Source organism: Melospiza georgiana, chromosome 6 (assembly GCF_028018845.1).
Source record: "Melospiza georgiana isolate bMelGeo1 chromosome 6, bMelGeo1.pri, whole genome shotgun sequence".
NCBI lineage: Eukaryota > Metazoa > Chordata > Aves > Passeriformes > Passerellidae > Melospiza > Melospiza georgiana.
In genome coordinates this window covers 13198532-13218611 of record NC_080435.1, presented here as the reverse complement: position 1 = coordinate 13218611, position 20080 = coordinate 13198532, and the positions used below count along the sequence as shown (strand labels likewise).

The window sequence follows — 20080 nt, the reverse complement described above, 5'->3', positions numbered from 1 at the left end:
GCTGACAGAGCTGCCATGGAGCAACATCCACACCAGAGTCTGCACAGGACACAGCCACAGGCACACACAGCAGAAGTCCTCCTGCCCACAGGGTTACTGGGTGGCTGTTCCTTCACTCACCTTCCCTGTTGGGCTCCAGCATCAAGTCTCCCTGTTTTAGAGGCTTTGCCACCCTCCCCGCAGCTGAAGATCCTGGCTGCTCCTCGGAGCTGCACCACTTCCAGTCAGCATCCAGCCACACCTGCCAAGGGTTTTGGTCATGCTTTATCTTATCTGAGCAATGATGACGCTCGTCCTTCTTCTTGGGCAAAGCTCAGGAGCTCAGCACCTGCTGAGGAGCAGAGCTGGGCAGGGGCCAGCAGCTTCAGCCTGCAGCAATTCACCCCAGAGCAGATGGCTCTGCTGGCCTGCCTGTCCCACCCCACAAAAAATGGGCATTAGTCCACAAACTAGGGCTGGGGGCAAAATAAAGCTCAGCAATACATATGCTTCTTGCCCCACCTTCAGCTCAGGTGGTGGCACAGGCGCACAGCTCACCTTCCCCAGACAAATACAGCCCCACTATTCTTTGCCAGGAAACAAAGCAGTGCTTTACAGGGAGGCAAAAATCTTGTCTATAGATAAGACTTCAACATCTGTTAGGCTGTCAACCTATAGGTCACCTACCACTTCAATTCTCAGTTGAAGATGAGCTTGGTTTCCTCCTCTTCATTTTCCAGAGGGAAGAAGAGGAAAAAATGAGCCAGATAAAAGCATTATTCTTACTCACAGATGTTATGCTGAAAAAAACTGGAGAGGAATTCAACTATGGTAACAGTCAGGGCCACCAAGTTCCTGTAGGATGTGTTAGATCTGCCTCCCTGCACTTGAACTTCTGCCCAGCACCCACCATGCCTAGCCAAGGGTTTACAGCTAGCCTGCAAGTTTGCTGTCTCCTTTTCCAGAGGCTTGACTCACCTAGCTATATCCAAACATAGCTGAAGTTTCCCCAAAAGGTTTGCTTTCCGTAGCCTAAATGACATATTTAGACATTCCGCAATTTTATTTTTAACACCACACAGCAACTCCTCCAAAGGTCTGCAGATATCCTGCCTGCCAGTCATTGCAAGAGCTTGAAGTAGGAAGCAATAAAACACGTAGGTATGTTACCTTTAGTGCACAGTTACAAAAATTAGGCTTTTTCAAGCCTTTACTGCACTGCTTTACTTTCATCCAGCACATGTGCTAAAAGCTAACTCTTTCAAAAAGCTGTAGGATAGGTATTCAGAGCTCTCCCCTTATTCAGTCTCATCCCTCCAGAAACACAGGTTGCCTCAGCCCAGGATACCTCACCTGCTGTGAGCAGGGACACCTTTACAGGATCTTACCATCAACACAAGCTCAAGCCAGCCCCAAGCCCACACAGTGCTGGAACACCACAGCAAATCTCAGGAGGTTCGTGGCTGCCAGGCCTTTTCAGAGCTCTCCTGCCATCCCCAGAACAACACAGGCAGTCCCTTCCACACAGATGGGGCAGTAACTGGTGCAGAACAGTGACACAAAGTCTTGTACCAGCAGAGACTGCAGGCACAGAAGCAGAGGCAAGAGCTCCTCCTTCAGATGACATCTCTGCTAAATTAACTGCAATCACACACTCCACTGGATAGAAGGCAGGGATGTTACAAGCCTCCTTGCTCTCACTCTTTTTACTTGACTGATTTTCCTCCAGTTATGCCAAGCAGATAAGAACACTGTACCCTTCCAAAGCATTGCACCATATCTTATTTCCTCCAAAACAAACCTATGATTAGATTAAAGCCACAGCCTCTGAGAACACAAGACAGTATTTGTTGCTGCTTTAGTGCTCTGTCACACAAGGTTAAGAGAAAAACATTTGATTAGAAGGTCCACAGGGCTTCCCAGCCATGTTACTCCAACCCGAACTAGGCAGAGGAAAGCCCAGCATGGCTCCAGCCTTCATTTGAAAGCCCACAGAACCACAACCCACTGCTACTTTGGGTGTTGTTTTCTCCCAAAGCTCACAATATTTGTTATTCGGCTTGAGGCACCTAGGTCCTGCAGTCAGGTGAAATACTGAGTTTAAAGCATCCCTGGCAGCTTATACAGACACACAGAAATCTTCAAGACAATCAGAAATAAGCAGGAAAAAGCAAATTAAGAATGTGACTTAAAAAAAAAAAAATTAAGTCATTTTATGGTTTGGTTTTTTTCATGTGTGGCTGGTGGTATTCAAAACTTGGCAAACCTTTTGATCATGTGGCTGGAGGGGAGCACCTGGTGCTCCCAGCCACAGCAGGAGCCCATGGAAATACTTAGTAGATCCACCCCAGTGCTCCTTGCACAGCTGCAGGGGTCAGGTTTGCTTAGCAAAATGTGCATTAGGGCCAAGCAGAGGGAAATTCATCTCAACATCAGCCAAGAAATTAAAGGCTAGGGATACAGGATGAAGAAAGGAGAACATTGCTAGGAAAATATCAGGAGGGTCAGTCAGGACATCCAGAGCACCTCCCTTCCAAGCTGCTGGGCTGGGGATACCTCCAAGGAGACACAGTGACAAAGGACAGAAACTCTGGCTGATTGTTGCAATTCTGTGGTCTGGTAGGACAGCAAATGAATCCTGAGAGATTCAGATGTACAGATTAAACCAAGCATTTCCAGCCCAGACTTCACAGGGACAGCAAGCCAAGGCAGCTGGCAGGAAGGAGGGAGATGCTGCTCCACTCAGGGGAAGATGACACATTTGCTACAGCTGAAGTTTCTCCTCACTGTCCTTAAATCCAAGACGAGCTCCTGCAAGCAAGGGAGGAGAGGAGGGAGGATTCAGTCCCCAGAGCAACCTTATGAAATCAAAAAGATTTACAGAGTGAGAAGCTGCATGACAGAAACCAAACCTAGTTTGCTGTCCATAGGGATCGATTTCCTTAAAGCTCTCTGACCATGAAGAGCACTGTGCACACAGCTGAGCCCATGTGATTCCTGTTGCTGTCAATTGTCCTCGTCCCATTAGCTCATTTTCTGAGACTGCCTGGCAAAGTCATGAGGAACAGCAGCTCCCCAGCACTGTCTGTGTGCTGCTAAAGACAGCCCCACACTGAGCCCTCCTTTGCAGCACCGCCTTCAGGTCAGTAGATGGGAGGCTCTTGATTCATCGAATGCATCAAACTGGCTTGTGGGGGAGAAATTTTCCTATCTGATGGTGACAAAACGACCAAGCAGATTTTCCAGCTGGATAGTTGATACTCCCACTGTAGCTTGCCACAAGAAGGCAAGAGAAGAGTGATGCTCCAGGAAAGGAGAATATTTTTTGCCCAGCAAGGTAGCTTCAAAGACATTTTATACCATCTTATGAAAGAGTCTAAAATTTTATATCTCAGGCCTCACATCACTCTCTGTGGAGCAGGGTGTCCTGGCAAAGAGAGGCTTCTTCCACCCCATCTCACTGCAGCTTTTCAAAACCTCTTCTGGACCACCTGAACTGAACAGTGAAAGGACAAACCAAACATTATCTGTTTGATCAAGAAAAGCATCTCCATAGCCCTCAGGAGATGTATATATATAGATATATATTCATCTATAGCTTGTTAGATGATCCTCAGAAATAAATATAGCTCAAGAACATGAAAAATAAGATACAATTGCCCCTGAGCCTGCATAAGGCAAAGCTAGAAATTAAGGTATTTTGAGCCCCCTCTGATGCAGAACAACCATCAGAATAAGCAAGAACTCAGAAGGTCACAACTAAACAAGCAAGCTGTGTTTGGACTATCCTGCCTCCTCAGGACATTCCTGAGCACAGCCATCTCCCTGTGTCTGAGACTCTTTTCCCCTCAGCTGACCTCCTTTCCCCTCAGCTGTTTTCAGGAAGTCCTACAGGAAGGACTTAGGTTCAACACACAAATTCACCAGAGAGCATCCCATGAGTGCAAGATATTAAAGAGAAAGACACCGCAGTCTTAGGACAGGGAAAGCTTTGGTACTTTTTTCCTTCCAGAAAAGGAGATGCAGCACCAACACAGCAGCTGTAGGAACCTGCAGCATCTTTATATCTGTCATCTGCACCTGGACCATGGCAATAAAAAATATACCATGAACAAAGGATGTTGGAAAAAGGAAAAGAGAAAATAACAAGATCTCCACTCAGGTTCAACAAGAAAGACCAGAGTTCCGTGACCGCATATCAAAGGAGCCTGCAAACTTCTCAGCGACAGAAAAGAGAGAAGGCGAAAGCGGCAGCAGCTCTCCGTGCCGGACCCCACCGGGGCAGCGCTGCCCATCCCGCGGCACGGCCGCAGCTCCGCCTCAGGAGCCCTGCGTGCAGAAGGCAGCGCTGCACAGGAACGGGGATGCTCCGCACCCGTCCGTCACCGCCGAGGGACCTCGGACCGCTGGGGACGGACGGGGCAGGTGTGTGGCAGGAGCCAGGCGAGGACCCCGCAGCGCGCAGGGCCCCCAGCCCTCCGCTGCCCTCTCCGCACAGCCCAGGGGAGGCCGCCGAGGCGCGGGTGAAGGCTCCGGCGGGGCCCTTCGCTGACAGCCGCTCCCAGCGCCCCGGCTGCGGGTCCCGGCCGGGCACAGCCGGCAGCTGCCCCGGCGAGACGACCGGGCCCGGAGCACCGCACCCTCGCCCCGCTGCCGCCCCGCACTCGCCGCACGGCGCTTACCTGGCCTGGCCTGGCCCGGCGGGAGCGAGCGGCACCTGCGGCCGGCCCGGCGGGAGCGGAGCCGCCGCTGGCGCCGGGGCGGCCCCGGCCGGAAATGAGCGGGGCCGCGGGCGGGCGGCCGGGCCGAACCCGGCGGGCGGGCGGCAGCGGGAGCCGGGCCGGGCCCTCGGGATGGGCGGCCCTGCCCCCGCCCCGAGCACCCCCGAGGGCCGGGAGAGCCCTCAGCGCACACCCAGCCCCGCTGGCGGCCACTCCCCTGGCGGAGCCGCCGGCACCGCCCGGGCCGCTTTATGGAAGAAGGATCCATGTCACTGATTAACAGCACCGGGCTGGCGGGTTTGCTATTCTCCAGTCATTAGAGGTCAAGAAAGCCGTTTGCTTTACCAGCTGCATCCTATAACGCTAATTCCAGCACTTGTCCCCGTCACATGACAGCACATAACAAAGTCTCTAGGAAAAGTTTCCGGCTGTCAAAAGCCGGGAGAAAGTGGATCCCCAGCCCTGGAGCGTCCCCAGAGCCGCGCAGCGCCAAGCCCCAGCTCGTGGTCTCTGGGCTGGCTCCCAGGAAAGCCCCGGCCTTCCCACAACCCGAGGGCCGGTGGTTTCCATGCACTCCAGCTGGAGAGTAACCGGGGCAGGCCTCGGTATCTGTCCTAAGAGCAGCCGCTGCCATCTATTTCACCAGCGAGGAAACAGACGCTCTGGAAAGCCAGGTCAGTTTCCTCAAGAGGTGGTCCCGTAATGGAGAAGTTTCAGATTTGTGAATAACGTTTTACGAACACTTTCACAGGTGCCAAACACCTGCTATTCCCACAAGAAGGTGCTTAATTCCTCTTGGAAACCCGGGTCTGCCACAGATCTCCGATAAACAGAGGCTAATAGCACTTGAGCCACTTAGGCTTGAGTAAATCAGAACTGCACCAAAATGCACCTCTAGATCAAAGGCCCCTCTATTTGTGTACTGGATAAATGTTGACCCCAAAAGGAACTTGAATGGGCTTGGGCCTAGCAAAACAAACCCACATCATACAGCGCATCCAAAAAATATTTAGTAAGCCTTAAAACAGTAAGAGAAGCAGCCTACCAGAGCCAGGTAAATATATTGAGAAAGTTTTTATTAGAAGATATAGTTCTGCCAAAATAAATAGTTACATTTTCTTCAGCAAAACATTAGAAAATAGAAACAGGAAGGGAAAAAAAAGCATCAACAATTTAATACTGAACTTTTAAAGTGACTGTGAACACTACTTAGTGACATTGCCACATAAATACATAACTTGTTATGCTATTGCTGGTCTAGTTGCTGCTCTGACACCAGTCATTTCCACAGGACCTCCACATGTGTTGTGTGCTTCAGGGTCTTCTCAAACTCAGTGGCAGCAGTGGAGTAGTCCCAGGACACACAAAGCTCAAAGAGCTGCTTTAGATGCTGTTTTCAAGAACAAGAGAAAACCCCAGAAGTGAGAGGTATTTATTTCAGTTACATTTCTAAGTCCTCTGTTTGGAACTGGAGTTTTGCCCTCCCTGTGCAGGAGGGCTGATGTGGATCCAAAGAGTGAGGTGGATGCAGTTGGGGGCTGTCCTAGTGGAGCTGCCTGCAGGTTGGAAAAGGAGCAATGTCCCAGCAGCAGGCAAGGGGAAGGAGGGAGAGGAGAGCGAGTCCTGCTGCACTCAGAAGGCAGACACCCGAGGGACAGGAGGCCAGAGCCCACTGTAAAGGCACAGCGTGTTTGGCACAAACTGGCTGATGTGGCAGCCAGGTGAGGTGGTCCATTCTCTCACTGATTTAAGGAGAAGACAGAAACAAAGCTTGAGAAAACAAAGTCAGTTGGCAAAGCCCTCTGACTTTGGTGGCCCTGCCACCCACCACATCTGGCATATATTTAACAGAAATTTACTATAGTTTTATTCCCCTAAGGAATAAACACACAGAGTTTCAGATATTTCTCTCACAACTGCTTTGGCAAAAGTGAGAGCTCTTTTTCTCCAAGGAAGTAGTGAATTACTAGATCATTTTTATTAATTTTTAAATTAATAAATTTTAAATTAATAAAACCACTGGGGAACATAAAAGTACTAGGGACACCCCAGTGCTGGCAGACAGCAGATTCTCTTTTATTCTCTGAGTGTTGCAGGTACACAGCCTTCCAAAGAGCCATGAGAAAACAATTCCTAGGTCCTATACATAGTGGTCAGTATTTTCTCCTATCCCTTGAAAATCAGCTTGCAACAGTATTAGCAGTAGGGCAGGCAGCAAACCAAACCAATTACACTACACACTAATTGTGGGTTACAGAGCATGCCATAGGCACAGACTGTTGTACACAGAACAACTCTACAGTGTGGTGCAGGTTAGGGGCTGGTTATGTGCACAACAAGGTCACCATCAGCCTTGTTAAAAGCAGCAATTAATAAGACAGGAAGGAGGAAAAATTAGTGGATTCCTGAATGCACAGACCCTTTATATGAAACAGTGGAAAGGGCAAGGGTTGGGACTCCTGCAGGAATCCAGTGAATGCTGTAAGGATCATTGGACATGGACTACAAGATGAATTTTTGTCCCGGAACCTGACCTCCCACTCACCATACACTGGAGAGTCCTGCTGGGCTGCCCAGTTACACCATTTGGAGCAGAAAGGACTGACTGCCACAGATGACCTTGCTCCTATGGACCTGGCAAGTGAGGGTTAATCAGCAATGGCTGCCCAGAAGATAACTTTGTACACCATGAGGTACACACAGAACAAGGGGCTGAACAGTTCCAGTGAGCACTATTGTAATTAACCCCTCCATATCCAGCCCAGAGCCTACCACAAGGTTTCCAGAGATTTCAAAAAGAGTGGGGTCTCATCTAGACAAGGCAGCACTGCATAACAAAAATCTATTCACAAGCTGACACAGCCCTTTTGCTACATTAGTGGGAAAAGTGATCTTCCCTAATTCCTTCATCCTTTGCAATCTGTGATGGATGAGCAGCAAGAATTTCAAGCAAATGGGTGAAACTTTTCGAAAGGAAAATGAGGCTAGTGTCAGGTATTTTTAACATATCTGCAGTTCCTTTATCAGAGCTCAAATCTATAAAGCCAACAGGCTATCACACAATAGCCATTGTAACACTTGGGAAATAAAAAGAGGCAAAGAAAGGGTTAATACAGAGTAGTACTTTCCCAGTATCCTTCACATCCTGCAAATTAGCATAGGAAAACCAGGAATTTCCTTGTGAAGAGTTAGACCTTTATTTTTAAAGCTAGGCTTTGATTTGTGGTTATAGTTTGAAGTGTACAAAAGTTTCTCATGGAGAAGTTATTATAATAAATTAAACTACAAATGAGGTGAAATAGAGAACAAAACTCAGGCCTTTTACCAGGCACAGCTGTTGGTCTCCTCAAATGCATGAACCAAAATCCCCAAGCCTTCTGGATCAGAGCACTGGAAGACAGTGGCATCAGCCTAGTCAGCACCAGACCAGTCAGTTCTGATGCAAAAAGCAAGGGATAAGGGTGCCAAGCTGCAACTTCTTAGCACTCTCTGTTGCCAGGAGTATTTTGTTTCATAGTTTAGTGGTTTACATAATCACTCAGTGGTTTTACCAGTCCAGGAAGAAGGGATAAAAAAATACTTGAAAATACTTGTATCGTTTTCTCCACCTATATATTAACTTAAAAAAAAAAAAAAAAAAAAAAAAAAGGCAGAGTCAAAAGGGCAGCAGCTTCTAAACACGCGATTTTGCTTATGCAGTTTTGCCTCTCTCAGATGTTTTGCTTCTGGACAAAATGCTTTAATTTCTTGCCACTAAATATCTCTGTGTTCTTGCCAATTGACAAGAGATATGTATTTAGCAATCTAAGTAGCTGTGCATGTGCCATTCCCACTAAGAAGGTAGTCCAAAACAGTGGAAGAAAAGAAATCCCATACCAACCCACTAAATGAGCACCTTTTCTCAGTTTCAATTTTCATCAAATTAATCTTGCTCCCTCTAAGTGACAGTAGCTTGTTGCTGGTTCACTTCCACTAGCATCTAGCATTTTTTTCTGTGGGCTTTAAACAATCACAAGATCAACTTGTTTGGTAATTGAACATTCTATCCTGATTTCAGAACCCTCCTATTTTTTCCTCTTCCTGTAGTGACTTCCCTGTTCCCTAACTGACTTAATTATGCAAAGCTTAAGACTAAATCTGACTGCGTTACGTGCAGGCCTGCTTTGTAAACTGCACAGGCCCTTGTGTTACATAGTTTCATCCAGCAAGGGCAGTGGGGTGACAACCAAGTCACAAGTTCACTCTTGCACTGCCTCCTGGGCAGAGGCCTGCTCCATTGCCTCCCAGCTTGGCACAGCCACTGCAGCAGAGTCCTGATGCTTATCCATCTCCACACAAACACCAAACCCATGCCCAGTGCACAGCTGTGCTCGTAGGAAACAGCACCCACCCTGTCACCCACACTGCTCATGAGACTTACTACTCTCTCCAGTGATTAGCACAACTTCTGGGTTTATTTTCCCTTTCTAAATCTAAGGTGCAAAATTACTATTAAAAATTACTATTCCATGTATAGGCTACATAATCAGTTTCTGATACCCTGTCCTGCTCCCCAGCAAAGACAGCATATGTTTGCTTTGGCCATTGCACACTGTTTGTGCTAGGAGAGGTAGAAGACGCCTCATGTAGCAAGACAAGCAGCAGAAAAAGATACCAGGAGCTGGGTTTGTCTGAGCCTAAGTCCATGCAATCCCCACAGGAAGCCACGTCTCACCCTGTGAAGAACACAGGGTTCATACCCCTCACACAAGCCATGACCACTGCGGAGATGGCAGCGCCTCAAGGCAGAGTCCTGCTCTGCTACAGCTCTGGATTTTAAGGGGCAAGACCAAGAGGAGCCAGTTCCAAGGGGCTGCATGTGCATCAACAGTCTTCACTTCTCATGCTCCTGCTATTGCTAGCTGCAGAGCAGGATCTGTGAGCCACAACACTAGACAAGCAAGCTGGGATGCTGGTGTAGCTACAAGCCTAAATCCTTCTCACTCCAAAGCCTCACCAACCAAATTTTCTGAGCAAAAGAGAGATAAAAGCTTCAGTTTGGCAGGGGATCCATTCTGCATCACCCACCCAGAATTTACCTCAGCTGTACAGCCCCTTAAGGAGCAAAGCCCAACTGACCCCTGTCAGAGGCAGCCATTTCCCCAGCACTTGCTGTGACACTCCACCACAAGCCTCTCAAAAATAACATGCCCTGCACAATTCTCATCTTCCTACAACCACTTCATATTGCTTCAGCTGCTAAATTGATCCTGAGATAAGCAGGCTGAGCTTTTTTTCAGGGCAACCCCACACCAATTCCATTCTCAGAGTGAGGAACAGGGCCTCAAATTCAACATGTTTCCCTGGAAAAAAAAATCTGTCAAAATTACTTCTTTAAATAAGCTCAATCACTTAACACTCAGAGTTCAAGTCCCAGTAGCTCCCTGAGGACCTCAATCAAAAAGGGAGAGATGAGGACAACATGAATCAGGGAAAACAGATAACTTTTCTACATTTCTGCAGTTCCAGTGTAGTCTGCTGCAGGACCAGCTCCGGCTGCTGGTGTGGATGCAATTAAGGGAGAGAGGAAAGGACATGGTTTCAGCAAAGAAGAAAGTCAGGAGGAGATTTGAAAGCCATGACAAAAATTGGTTTGGCAAGAGGCTACTTCATCTTTCAGTAGCACAAAGAACTAAGGGTTGTCAGATGATTTAAGGAGAGGAATCAAGAAACATGCTCTGAAAAACCAAGGGAGGTAAAAGCTGTATGAACTTGAGAGCGTCATCTACATCCTGTTGTTTGGCGGTAAAAAGCCAGTGGCAATTCAAAGTGCACTATTTGGGAGAGCCCAGCTGGGTCAACATCAGCCTGGCCACAGGCAATGGCCAGGCTTCACCACAAGTCTAGAGCAAGGAATCAGCCTGTGTGTGGCTGTGAACACAAAGGTCCCTTGCTTGGCCCAGTGGGCAACAAAAGTCTACAATCAATTCCACCAGTGTCCATGCCGGGGAAATCCCATGGCAACATATTCAGGAGCATGGGGCAGCCTGCTGCTGAGGGAGGAGACTGGTCCCACCCTGTGTCCATTCTCCTTCCCACCCACTCTCATCCCCTCACAGCAGCAGGCTCAGAAGAGTGGCAGGCACTCTTTTGCACAGCCTAGAGGTGGAAGCTTTAACTGAAACCCTTCCCGAGGGAAGAGGGAGGCTTGCATGTCCACGTTGATGCAGAGCAAGCCCAGCATGAGCTGCCGCTGGTACTCCTCCCACTTCATCATGACGTCAGAGACCGAGCGGTGGCTCCTCATCCACATGGGCAGCGCTTCACCACAAGGTGCCGGGGGCGAAATTGGCAGCTTCTGGGGCCCTCCGAGCTCGAGGTGGTAGTAAAGCCTGAAAAGCAAATACATGGAAAGACTCGGTACATGAGAAGACTTGAGCAGGTCACCAGACTAGAGCTCCACTACCACAGTCCTGTTTTGTGCTAAATTGACTACATGATTCTAGTGAGAAGTCTCTGTGTGCCCATTTTTCCCTGCTCACATCTCTCAGTTATTCAGACCATGAACTCTTTTGGGTAAGAATCACACCTTCGTACTTGGATCACATCACAGCTGGGACCCGCTGACTGTTACTGAGAGAGTTTCCTATTCTCATCCACACAACACTCTTGCCACAGCCTCAAACCAGGGGTTCAGTCCAGAAGCACAGGCACACACTCAGGCCCAAAGCACCTGGTCTCACTTGGAAACCCTCTGGTGTTCTCTGGGCACCATATTCCCTCCCCACAAAAACCAGGCTTGAGGTAGAAGAGGTCATTTGAACACAAATACTTCTTGGAGATCCTGGACCAGCAAATGCCACAAAGACAAGCACTTCTGTTTTCCAGAAGGAGCATGAAATAAGCTGGCATACTGTTTTAATCAGACTTACTTTAGGCCACGTCCCCCATAACAGGGGACAATTAGACTTTGTCCCCTATAATGCGACAAAGGAAAGGGACCATGTGCTGAGTGTATCCAGCAGTTAAGGAAGCCAAGAAACCCTGGACCAGATTTGTATTTTCAGCCTAAGTGCTAAATCCTATTGGTCAATTTGTGCCTTATTTGCTCTGCTCCAGTGGAATAGAGTCTCTAGAATTCAAAGGTGTAAGGGGAAATGAAGGGCTCCTCCTGAACAGTGCTCTGAAGAAAAGCAGCCACACCTGGCTGAAAGATGGCTGCCCAGTTTCTTCTTGGCTTTCTTCACAAGATAGCTGCAGATTTCTGTCATCTGCTCCCTCATCCATCTTATATCCTCAGGGATATCTGGGAGCCATTCCAGCAACCTGTAAAGAGACAGGAGACAACCATTAGCTGGGCCACACAAGGGAATATGATTAAAAGAGCACCAGTTCCAAAGTCTCTCTTAAGGCTCAAAAATTTATCACCATTTTCTGGGGCAAGTTCTAGCACACAGCAATCTTCCTTCAAGCTAGAAGTAGTGGCTGTAACTAAATGACATAGGAAAAGTTTGGGGTTCTTGGTTTTTCTGGTTTGTAAGGGTTTGGTTGGTTGGTTTTTTTAGTCTGGTAAATGTCAAGAGCTTCTTCCCCAGGAACACCAGCAGTGCCGAATTAGAGAGAATTCCGTTCTCTGGCCATTCAAACACTACAGCTGCATCAAATACCTGTCTGCACTAGGAAGAGCAGCACTGAGGGACCAGCCCAAGGCTCACCTGACAGTGAAGGAGACTGCAGACTCCAGAGGCAGCATGTAGGGGACCATCATGGCCGTGGCCACACGCACAGGCAGCATGTTGCTCAGGCCAGTCAAGAAACTTCTTCTTTCAGCACAAGCCTCCACGAGAGCTGAAGGCAGAAGAAAACGTGTTTGAATATCCCCAGTAGGACACTCTTTTCTTGTCATACCTCAAAAGTTACTCAGCCTGAGGCAGCTACCTCCCACTTCTAAGGAAGTCTTGCTCAGGTTAGTAATTCCCTGAGCAGAGCTAAAACCAGCAGTTTTCACCTTTATCAGACTCTAAAGGAGTGAGCAGCAAGACCCTCTCCTCTCCTTACCATGCAGAGCACTGCCAAATGAATCAACCTCTCCCAGTCCAGCCTCCACAGTATGAGCCACAACTTTATCTGAGACCCCCCCCCCAAATCCATCTAACCCTCAGCAGGTGTCTTTTCAATCCCTGGGCATGACCAACCCCAGCAATAAACAATAACCACATATCCCAGTAATCTTCTGAGGCAGACCAGGCAGCACAGGAAGACTGATAACCTGTGATCTCTCCCTTTGAATCATACCTTGGTTCAGTCTGGAAGGCAAGTGTTCCAAGATATGCTCTTCAACAACAGCAAGGGCAGTGTTGTCCTTTTCTTGGTCCTCAGCTTCTGTTTCTTCCTCTTCCTTCTCTCCTGGAGGTGCTTCTATGGCAAGGAGAGGATGGGCAGGACTTGGACGATGAAGGAGACCTGAGAAGAGAAGTTATTCTGTAAGGATGACACAAACCAGCTGCCCTGCCTGGCCTTTAGAGTGTCAGTCCTTGCTTCACCCTAACTCCTCTCAGGCTGAGGTCATGCCCAGCCTCTTTAGCTTACATCTCTTGTAATGCTTACCACAAGGAGCTACAAATCTTGCCGGTTTCAGTTCATTATCTCCTTCCCCATCAGTTCTCACATTTCCCCTTTAAGTTCCGCAGAGTGCTGTTTTGCAGAGTTCTGTTGCTATAATCTGCCAGTCACCCATCTTGCAGGCAAGATTTCTCTCCGGCAGTGCAATCCCAGTTATCCGGGTCCGCATCACTGTCCACGGACACGAGGTGGCAGCAAGCGCACACCCAGCGCTGCCGCGTGTGAGAGCGGCGCCCAAGTGTCCGGCACCGGGGCTCTGAGGGCAGCGCCACAGAGCCAGCTGCACACGGAGAGCAGCCAGGTGTCTGCAGGAGGTACAAATGGCACTGCTGCCCAGCAACTGTGCTGGTAACTGCCAAGGTCACACTCCACCTCTCCTTCCTGAAGTGCTAGACTCATTAATGACAATTCCATACCCTAGCATCTGAGGCATAGTACAGTTCTTCCCTTCCTCCTTTCACATGCACCATCAAGTACTCTCAAAGCCAAGGCACAAAGTGTGGCACAGAATAGGCAAGTCAGTGCACCCTACAAATGGCCAGTGCCTTACCATTCCTCTTCAGGAAGTGCAGTGCATCTCGATAGCCCTGCTTGCACATATCCCGCAGCACCTGTGGGCAGAGGAAGGGAAGTTTCATGAGGAAACTGGCTGAGCAAACACCTACCACAATGCTGGCTTCAGAGGAATTCTCCTGACTCCTGAGCTATCCCAAGAACAAGTCCCATTCCTGCTAGCCTTGCTCAGGCTTCGAGCAGGAATGGGAGGTACAGCATCAATACACTGGCTATGGGAATCACAGGACAATTTCAATTGGAAGGGACACCTAGGATCCTACTGAAGTGTGGGCACAGACTGCAGCTGCCCATCTACAGCTGATGCTGCTGTGGGCAGCCTTCAGTCAGTCACTCTGACAAGCAGCCCAGAATACTTCCCTGCAGATACCAGGAAGGGCCATTGTGTTTGCAGATAAAGCCAGCTAAGACTAGAGAAGAGGTGGGAAAAAACGTGCCCAAGTAATTCAGCACATGAATGCATGCTTATTGTTTACAGTGAGCTTGACTTCCAGGCAAAGATTACTCTCAAGAGAGCAACGTGAGAGCTTTCCAAGCAACTGCTACCACCTGAATTCCAGCTATTCTAGCAGAAAAAGAGGACAAACCCTTGTGCAGGTGCTCAAGGCTTAGCGAATCACTGGATTGATAATGTCAAGATTAAAGACAAAGCACAAGATACAAAACTAACACTGTCTGGAATCTTCTCCTGCCAAAGTGCACACAGTTTAGCCAGTGCCCAAGATGTGTGGTCCCCAAGTTCAGGTATGGCCAGGAAACTCACCTGTGGCTCTGGAGGAAACAGGGCCTTGGAGAGGCGGTAGAGGTTGTGAAGGTTGAACTGGATGCTTGTATTGGTGACTCTCAGCTCGTGCATATTTGTGGAACTGTCCCGTGGGCAGATATCGCTCTCTCCCGAGAAAGGAGACACTGTGATTGTGTTCTTCAGCTCATATTGGGGCAAATTGTCAGAAATCCCTCCATCAACATATCTCTGAAATCAAGACAAATGCAGGAATCTTCATTTTCACAACTGATCAAGCAGCTATTTTACTTTTTTTCCTGTTTGTGCCAACAACTTGAGAAAGAATGGAATACATCCCCCAGCACTGGAGGAGTAAAAACCAGTGATAGCACAGCTGTGTTGTTTACAACAACTCCTTTTGCTATGTGCTTTTTCTTGGTTGAGTGTGCTGCTCACAAACGTTCAATACAAAAGGCACATTGACTTGTGTGACTGCTGACTTACAACTCCTATGTGGTCTGACTGCTGTCCAATTAAATAATAATACACACCAACAACTACCTGCAGTGCAAATTAGCACTGATCTAAGCTGTCACGCTGTGACATTGTGCCATTTTTCACTTATGTTCAAAATAAATAAGCTCAGACACAAGTCCCCACTGGCAGAAGGTTTGTTACCTGTGAGTAAAACCACCTGATTTGTTGCTAGTGGGCTTATCAAGCAGCAATCCCAGCACATGCATACATATTGGGAATCCACTTGCTGTGATGTGATAACAGCACAAGGGACTTGGGTTTTGCTCTTAACAGGCACTCTCTTATCAGAGAATGTTCTGTACTTCTGTACCATAAACACATTTGTGTTACCCTTGCAGGAAGGGCAACCCCAGTAGTATGTCCTCAAAACATTCCTTGGCTACTGTAATTGCATAAGGAGCTGAGCAAGATGATCCCTATCACAGGTTTTGGCAGAGTAAGCAACATGCAAAAGATAACAGGAGAAGGATGTTGCTCACGCCAAAAGAGAAGGAAGCTGGGGGTCTTTGCAGAGCAACAACTCCAGCTCTTGTGAACCTCAGTCACAGAAGACTTCTGCTGATTTCATATCAGGGTTGATCCTGCAATTTGCTGCCTGGATCTGTTTCCTTCCCACCCAAACACAAACCATGATACAGGGGCTATGCAGCCCCACTAGCAGCAGCTGTAAACATCTTTCAGCTCTGCTGGGTGAGAAGCTGAGCCAGTAGAGGCTAAACCCAGACAGAGCACAGAATGCTGATTGAAGGAGGAGGTGCTCCATTCTGCAGCCTGCTCCTTCTTGTTTCACAGGCAGACTGACCACCAACATTGCTCTTCTGCTGCACAATGCCTAGGAAAACATCGGATGTATTGCCTCAAGAGTGCTTTACACTTTGTTCTCTCTTGCTCTGGATGGCAGACAAGACAAGCAGAGAGACCTCAAGTAGCTTCTCTGGGCCTGGAGAACAGTTCACAGGCTCATGGGCTGAAAGCAACTAAATTCAGCTATAGCAAGCCAGCTGCCATTGATGCAACAGGGTCAGGGTGACTGCACATTCCCTTCTTGGGAGGCAAACTAAACCTCAGGGCTACCTTTGCAAAGAGCCTACAGCTTCATGGGAGACAGCCTGTGATTACAGGGGTAGGCTACAGCAGCCTAAACTCAGAGCACAGGACATTTTATCCTCATGGCAGCCCTTGCTCACCAAACACTGTGTCAAGACAGGCACTTAGAGACCTCCACACCACCTGAATTTGGACAGTGAAGAAAGTGGAAGGACATGACAGATTAAACTCCAGGGTAGAGTACATCCTCTCAGAAACACTAACACAGCTTGCTCACAAGATGTTTTCTGACAACAGAGATGCTAACAATCAACAGAAGTCTCTCCCCCTGCTAAAGTGGGCACCAGTTCCCTAAGCCTAAAGCAACCACAGCAAACTGCCATTGTCATCCTCTTCCCAAAGCTGCTCCACTGAGAGCCAGACTAGGCACAGCTAGAGCTGGAGATGTCTGCCTGACTCCCTTTGCAAGGATGAGATTCCAACATGCTGAGTGGGACCAGAACAGAGCAAAGCAGGCAGCACGGACTTTTGTTTCAAGAAAAAGGAGGTAAGCTTTAGTGCTGGACAACACTATTTTGCAGTAAGGATGCAGAAGACCCATTTCCCTGAGGGTGGCAGCATGATTGCACAGATGCCATTAGAAAAAAGGCTCAACTACAGCAGAGCTGACAGGCAAACCCTTCTGACTCCATGGAATTCCAGGAGTACACCTGCACACCCCACTCTCTGATCCACTGCTTCCAAGCAATGCTGATTAACATTCCTCAGAAAAGTTCAGCTGCACTTTAGATTTGCCTGAACCTCCAGCAGCCCAAGTGTAACCACTCTCCAGCCTCCTGCAAGGCCCAGAACAGCCCAAAGCCACAGGCTGGAGCCACCAGCTGCCTGCAGGCACACACAGCAGCAGCTTTAGGGGATGGTTCATAGACTGGGGTGCCCACTTCCATTCCCATATCATGTCATCCCACGCACAGGGCCCCTCACTCACATGATTTGACAATCAGCTTTGTGACCCCTGCCAGGGATTCATCTCACCCACATGCTGCACACAACTCACAACTACTGTGTGTGCTGGCAGGTCAGTTACTGACTTTTCCATTTCTCAATATTTAACTTGTTGGGGTTTTTTTAACGCCCCTGCCCATCTCTATCATCCACTCCATGAGACTACCAGATCTCAGAGAAATGAACACTGGAAAAAAATTAGGAGGAAGGCAAAATATGGATTCTGCACCTTGCACACAGTAACATTGCCTTGAAAAAACATTGCCTTGTGCCAGGTCAGTCAGTTTATTCTGTGACAAATACAGTCACCACAGGCATGCTAAGAATCATGCATTTCTGTTTCAAAACCATTTCCCAAGTTCATACCCAACCCAAATTAGCCTCTCACCTCATCTGCAATCCCCCTTCAGAGCCATGCTTTTCTGGGGAAGAGGTAGGAATTAAATTTCCTCATCTCATATTTCCTCCCCACCTTTTCCCATGAGAAGTTATTCCTCAGTGTGCCAGGGCAGCTGCACATTCCAGAAACCCTGATGTTGTACAGAGTTTTGGAATGGTGAGATTTTTTCCTGATGCACACTGACCTTAACTGGCCCCCAAAGAGGTGCAAGGCAAGAGCCACTGCTATGGTCCTACCAGCTGAAGGGAAAAAGCCCTGGCAGCAGCTGCTGAGCAAATACCAAACCATTACTGATTCTGTCACTTCTCTGAAGGGCTGGATAACAGTGGACATCTCCTCCAGGTCATTTCCCTGACCAACATGCTTGCACAAGACAAAACCAGCCAAGCTGTGTATTATGCAGGAGCAAAACTGACCTCACTTTTAGGACACAGGTAGCAATCAGAGCAGATTTGATGCTGTGCTCTGACAGACAGAGGCATTTTGGTCAGATCACTTATGGTAAATCAGGGCACATATTTTATAACAGTTCTCCCTCTCACTTTTGGCTGTGTAGTTTGCAAAATCCCTGCCCTTTAATGTGTTCATCCTCATTAACCTGTGTAGACAAGGGAAGCCAAGTTCAACCAGGACACCCTTAAAGCATGACTGCAATACCCAGAAATGCTGCAGCTCTGCACAGCTTTCATGTATTTTCATTTCTAATATGCAAACACATGATAGAGGGAGAGATTGCTCTTGGGCAGCCTTGGACACAATTCTAACAGAGCTCTGGCATGCAGCAGAGCAGTATTGTCAGAGAAAGGACAGGAAGAATTCCATGGAAAAGAGGGCCAACATTCACCCCACTAGTTAAAGCCTTGCAGAAAGTGTCAGGCACATGGGAGAGGGACTACACTCATGACTTTTATCCTGGGCCAAACTTCTTTCCAGCTGGAGCCTCAGTGATGCAAAGTGGTGTACCGTGTAGCCATGACAACACACTGCTGAGCCAGCCAGCCTTTCCCCAGACTGTATATGTTACTTTATGTTAAATCCACTGGTCTTCAGGACATTTATAGCTGACTGTGTGCAGCAGTGGAAAGAAGGCCTATCCACTGCTGGAAGTTGTTTATTTGGGAATTTCTTGTGTCTCCTCAGATAAATGCTGCCAGCAGGCAATAACATTGTCAAAACCGACTCATTAGTATGTAATTTAATGAAGGACCATCTTAGAATCTTACTTACCACTCCACGCAAGGTTGGAGGTATCAGCCCACAGTAGACAGGGATAAAGGTGCTGCAGATACAGGCCTGAGGGAGAAAGAGATCCAGAATCTAAGAATCCACTGAAACTATTACTGTTCTCAGAACACCATGCTGCCATGTGCTGAGCACTATACTCCAGTATTAAGGACATCTGGAGACCAAGGCAAAACAAAACTGCACACAGCTCCTGCCCAGCCCACTGCAGTAAGAGTCCATTCACCTGGATCAGTTCCTCCTTGGAATTGAAGTCTGACAGGATCACGTTCTCCCCATCAGAGACCCGTGTCAGGGAAATACCCAAACGTCCTGCTGCAACCTCGTGCCCGTTGTCTGGCACCATCTTGGACACGGACATCCGAATGGTTTTCACCATGTTGAAAGAGGGGTGCAGCGGGCCCAGGAACCTCTTCCGAGCTTCCTTTGACGCCCGAATAATGCTGGCACCGGCCTCACCTGCAACGAGACAAATGCACCATGAAATGCTACCAAAAGCACTCTTCTTTACAAAACTAGGCACAGGGAAGCCTCATTCCCAGCCTTCCCCAGAGGTTCCTCCCCATTGGTTAATACACAACGCAAACCAAGAGGTTCTTTACAGGGGATGTTAGAGAAGTCATGGAAGTCTGTTGTCTTGGGCCTCACACACCCCCATCAAAAAGAACCACTCTCCTCTTACTTATGTTTTATGAAGTCAAGAAAGATCATGTACATCTGACTAAGGCCTCACACTGTTTTTTAGATCCTGTTGCACTGGCCAATTCAGGGCTGGTGAAAACAGACTAACAAAGAAAACAAGGCTGACACTTCAACAGTTTTGAGCTTATGGATAAATCCACTTCAAAACATATTCCAATAAAACTTTTCTAGTAAGCATCTTTTTCCTGACAGGCAAACTAATCATCAGCCAGTAAGCAGAAGTGCCAGAACAGGAAAGCTGCTGCTTTCCAGCTAAGTGATCCCAACTGCTGTGAGTGTCAGCCACATCTCAAGTGAGCAAGAGGAACTAACGCTCCATTAAGGAATCAGAGACTTAGGCCCTCCTGCAGAGCCTCTGGCATCCCATCCCTTTCATATCCAATTCCACAGCACTAAACTAGGCCCTGATAGCAGGCAGGACTTGTGAAGGAATGCTTGCTTTACCCTTTCACACAGTGACCCAGCTGGGTTTGAGAAGAGGAGACATCCCAGCTGCACAAAAGGGAAGGTATCTGCTAAGCCCATTATCTCAGTCACTCAGAGTCCCAT

At 48.1% G+C, this 20080-nt stretch overlaps 1 protein-coding gene across 1 annotated transcript in view; it reads right to left on the bottom strand.

Annotated features, from left to right (window-relative positions):
* Positions 1-5693: 5693 nt before the first annotated feature.
* The window catches only part of PNPLA2 (patatin like phospholipase domain containing 2), a 28977-nt gene continuing 14590 nt past the window's right edge, over positions 5694-20080 (bottom strand). Inside the window, exons 2-9 of the mRNA XM_058026348.1 lie at positions 19056-19288; positions 18815-18880; positions 14638-14847; positions 13852-13912; positions 12975-13142; positions 12395-12527; positions 11883-12005; positions 5694-11071 (exon numbers count right to left, since the gene is read on the bottom strand). Coding sequence (XP_057882331.1) covers positions 10807-11071; positions 11883-12005; positions 12395-12527; positions 12975-13142; positions 13852-13912; positions 14638-14847; positions 18815-18880; positions 19056-19288 — 1259 coding nt within the window. The 3' untranslated portion in view covers positions 5694-10806. The remainder of the gene's footprint in view (positions 11072-11882; positions 12006-12394; positions 12528-12974; positions 13143-13851; positions 13913-14637; positions 14848-18814; positions 18881-19055; positions 19289-20080) is intronic.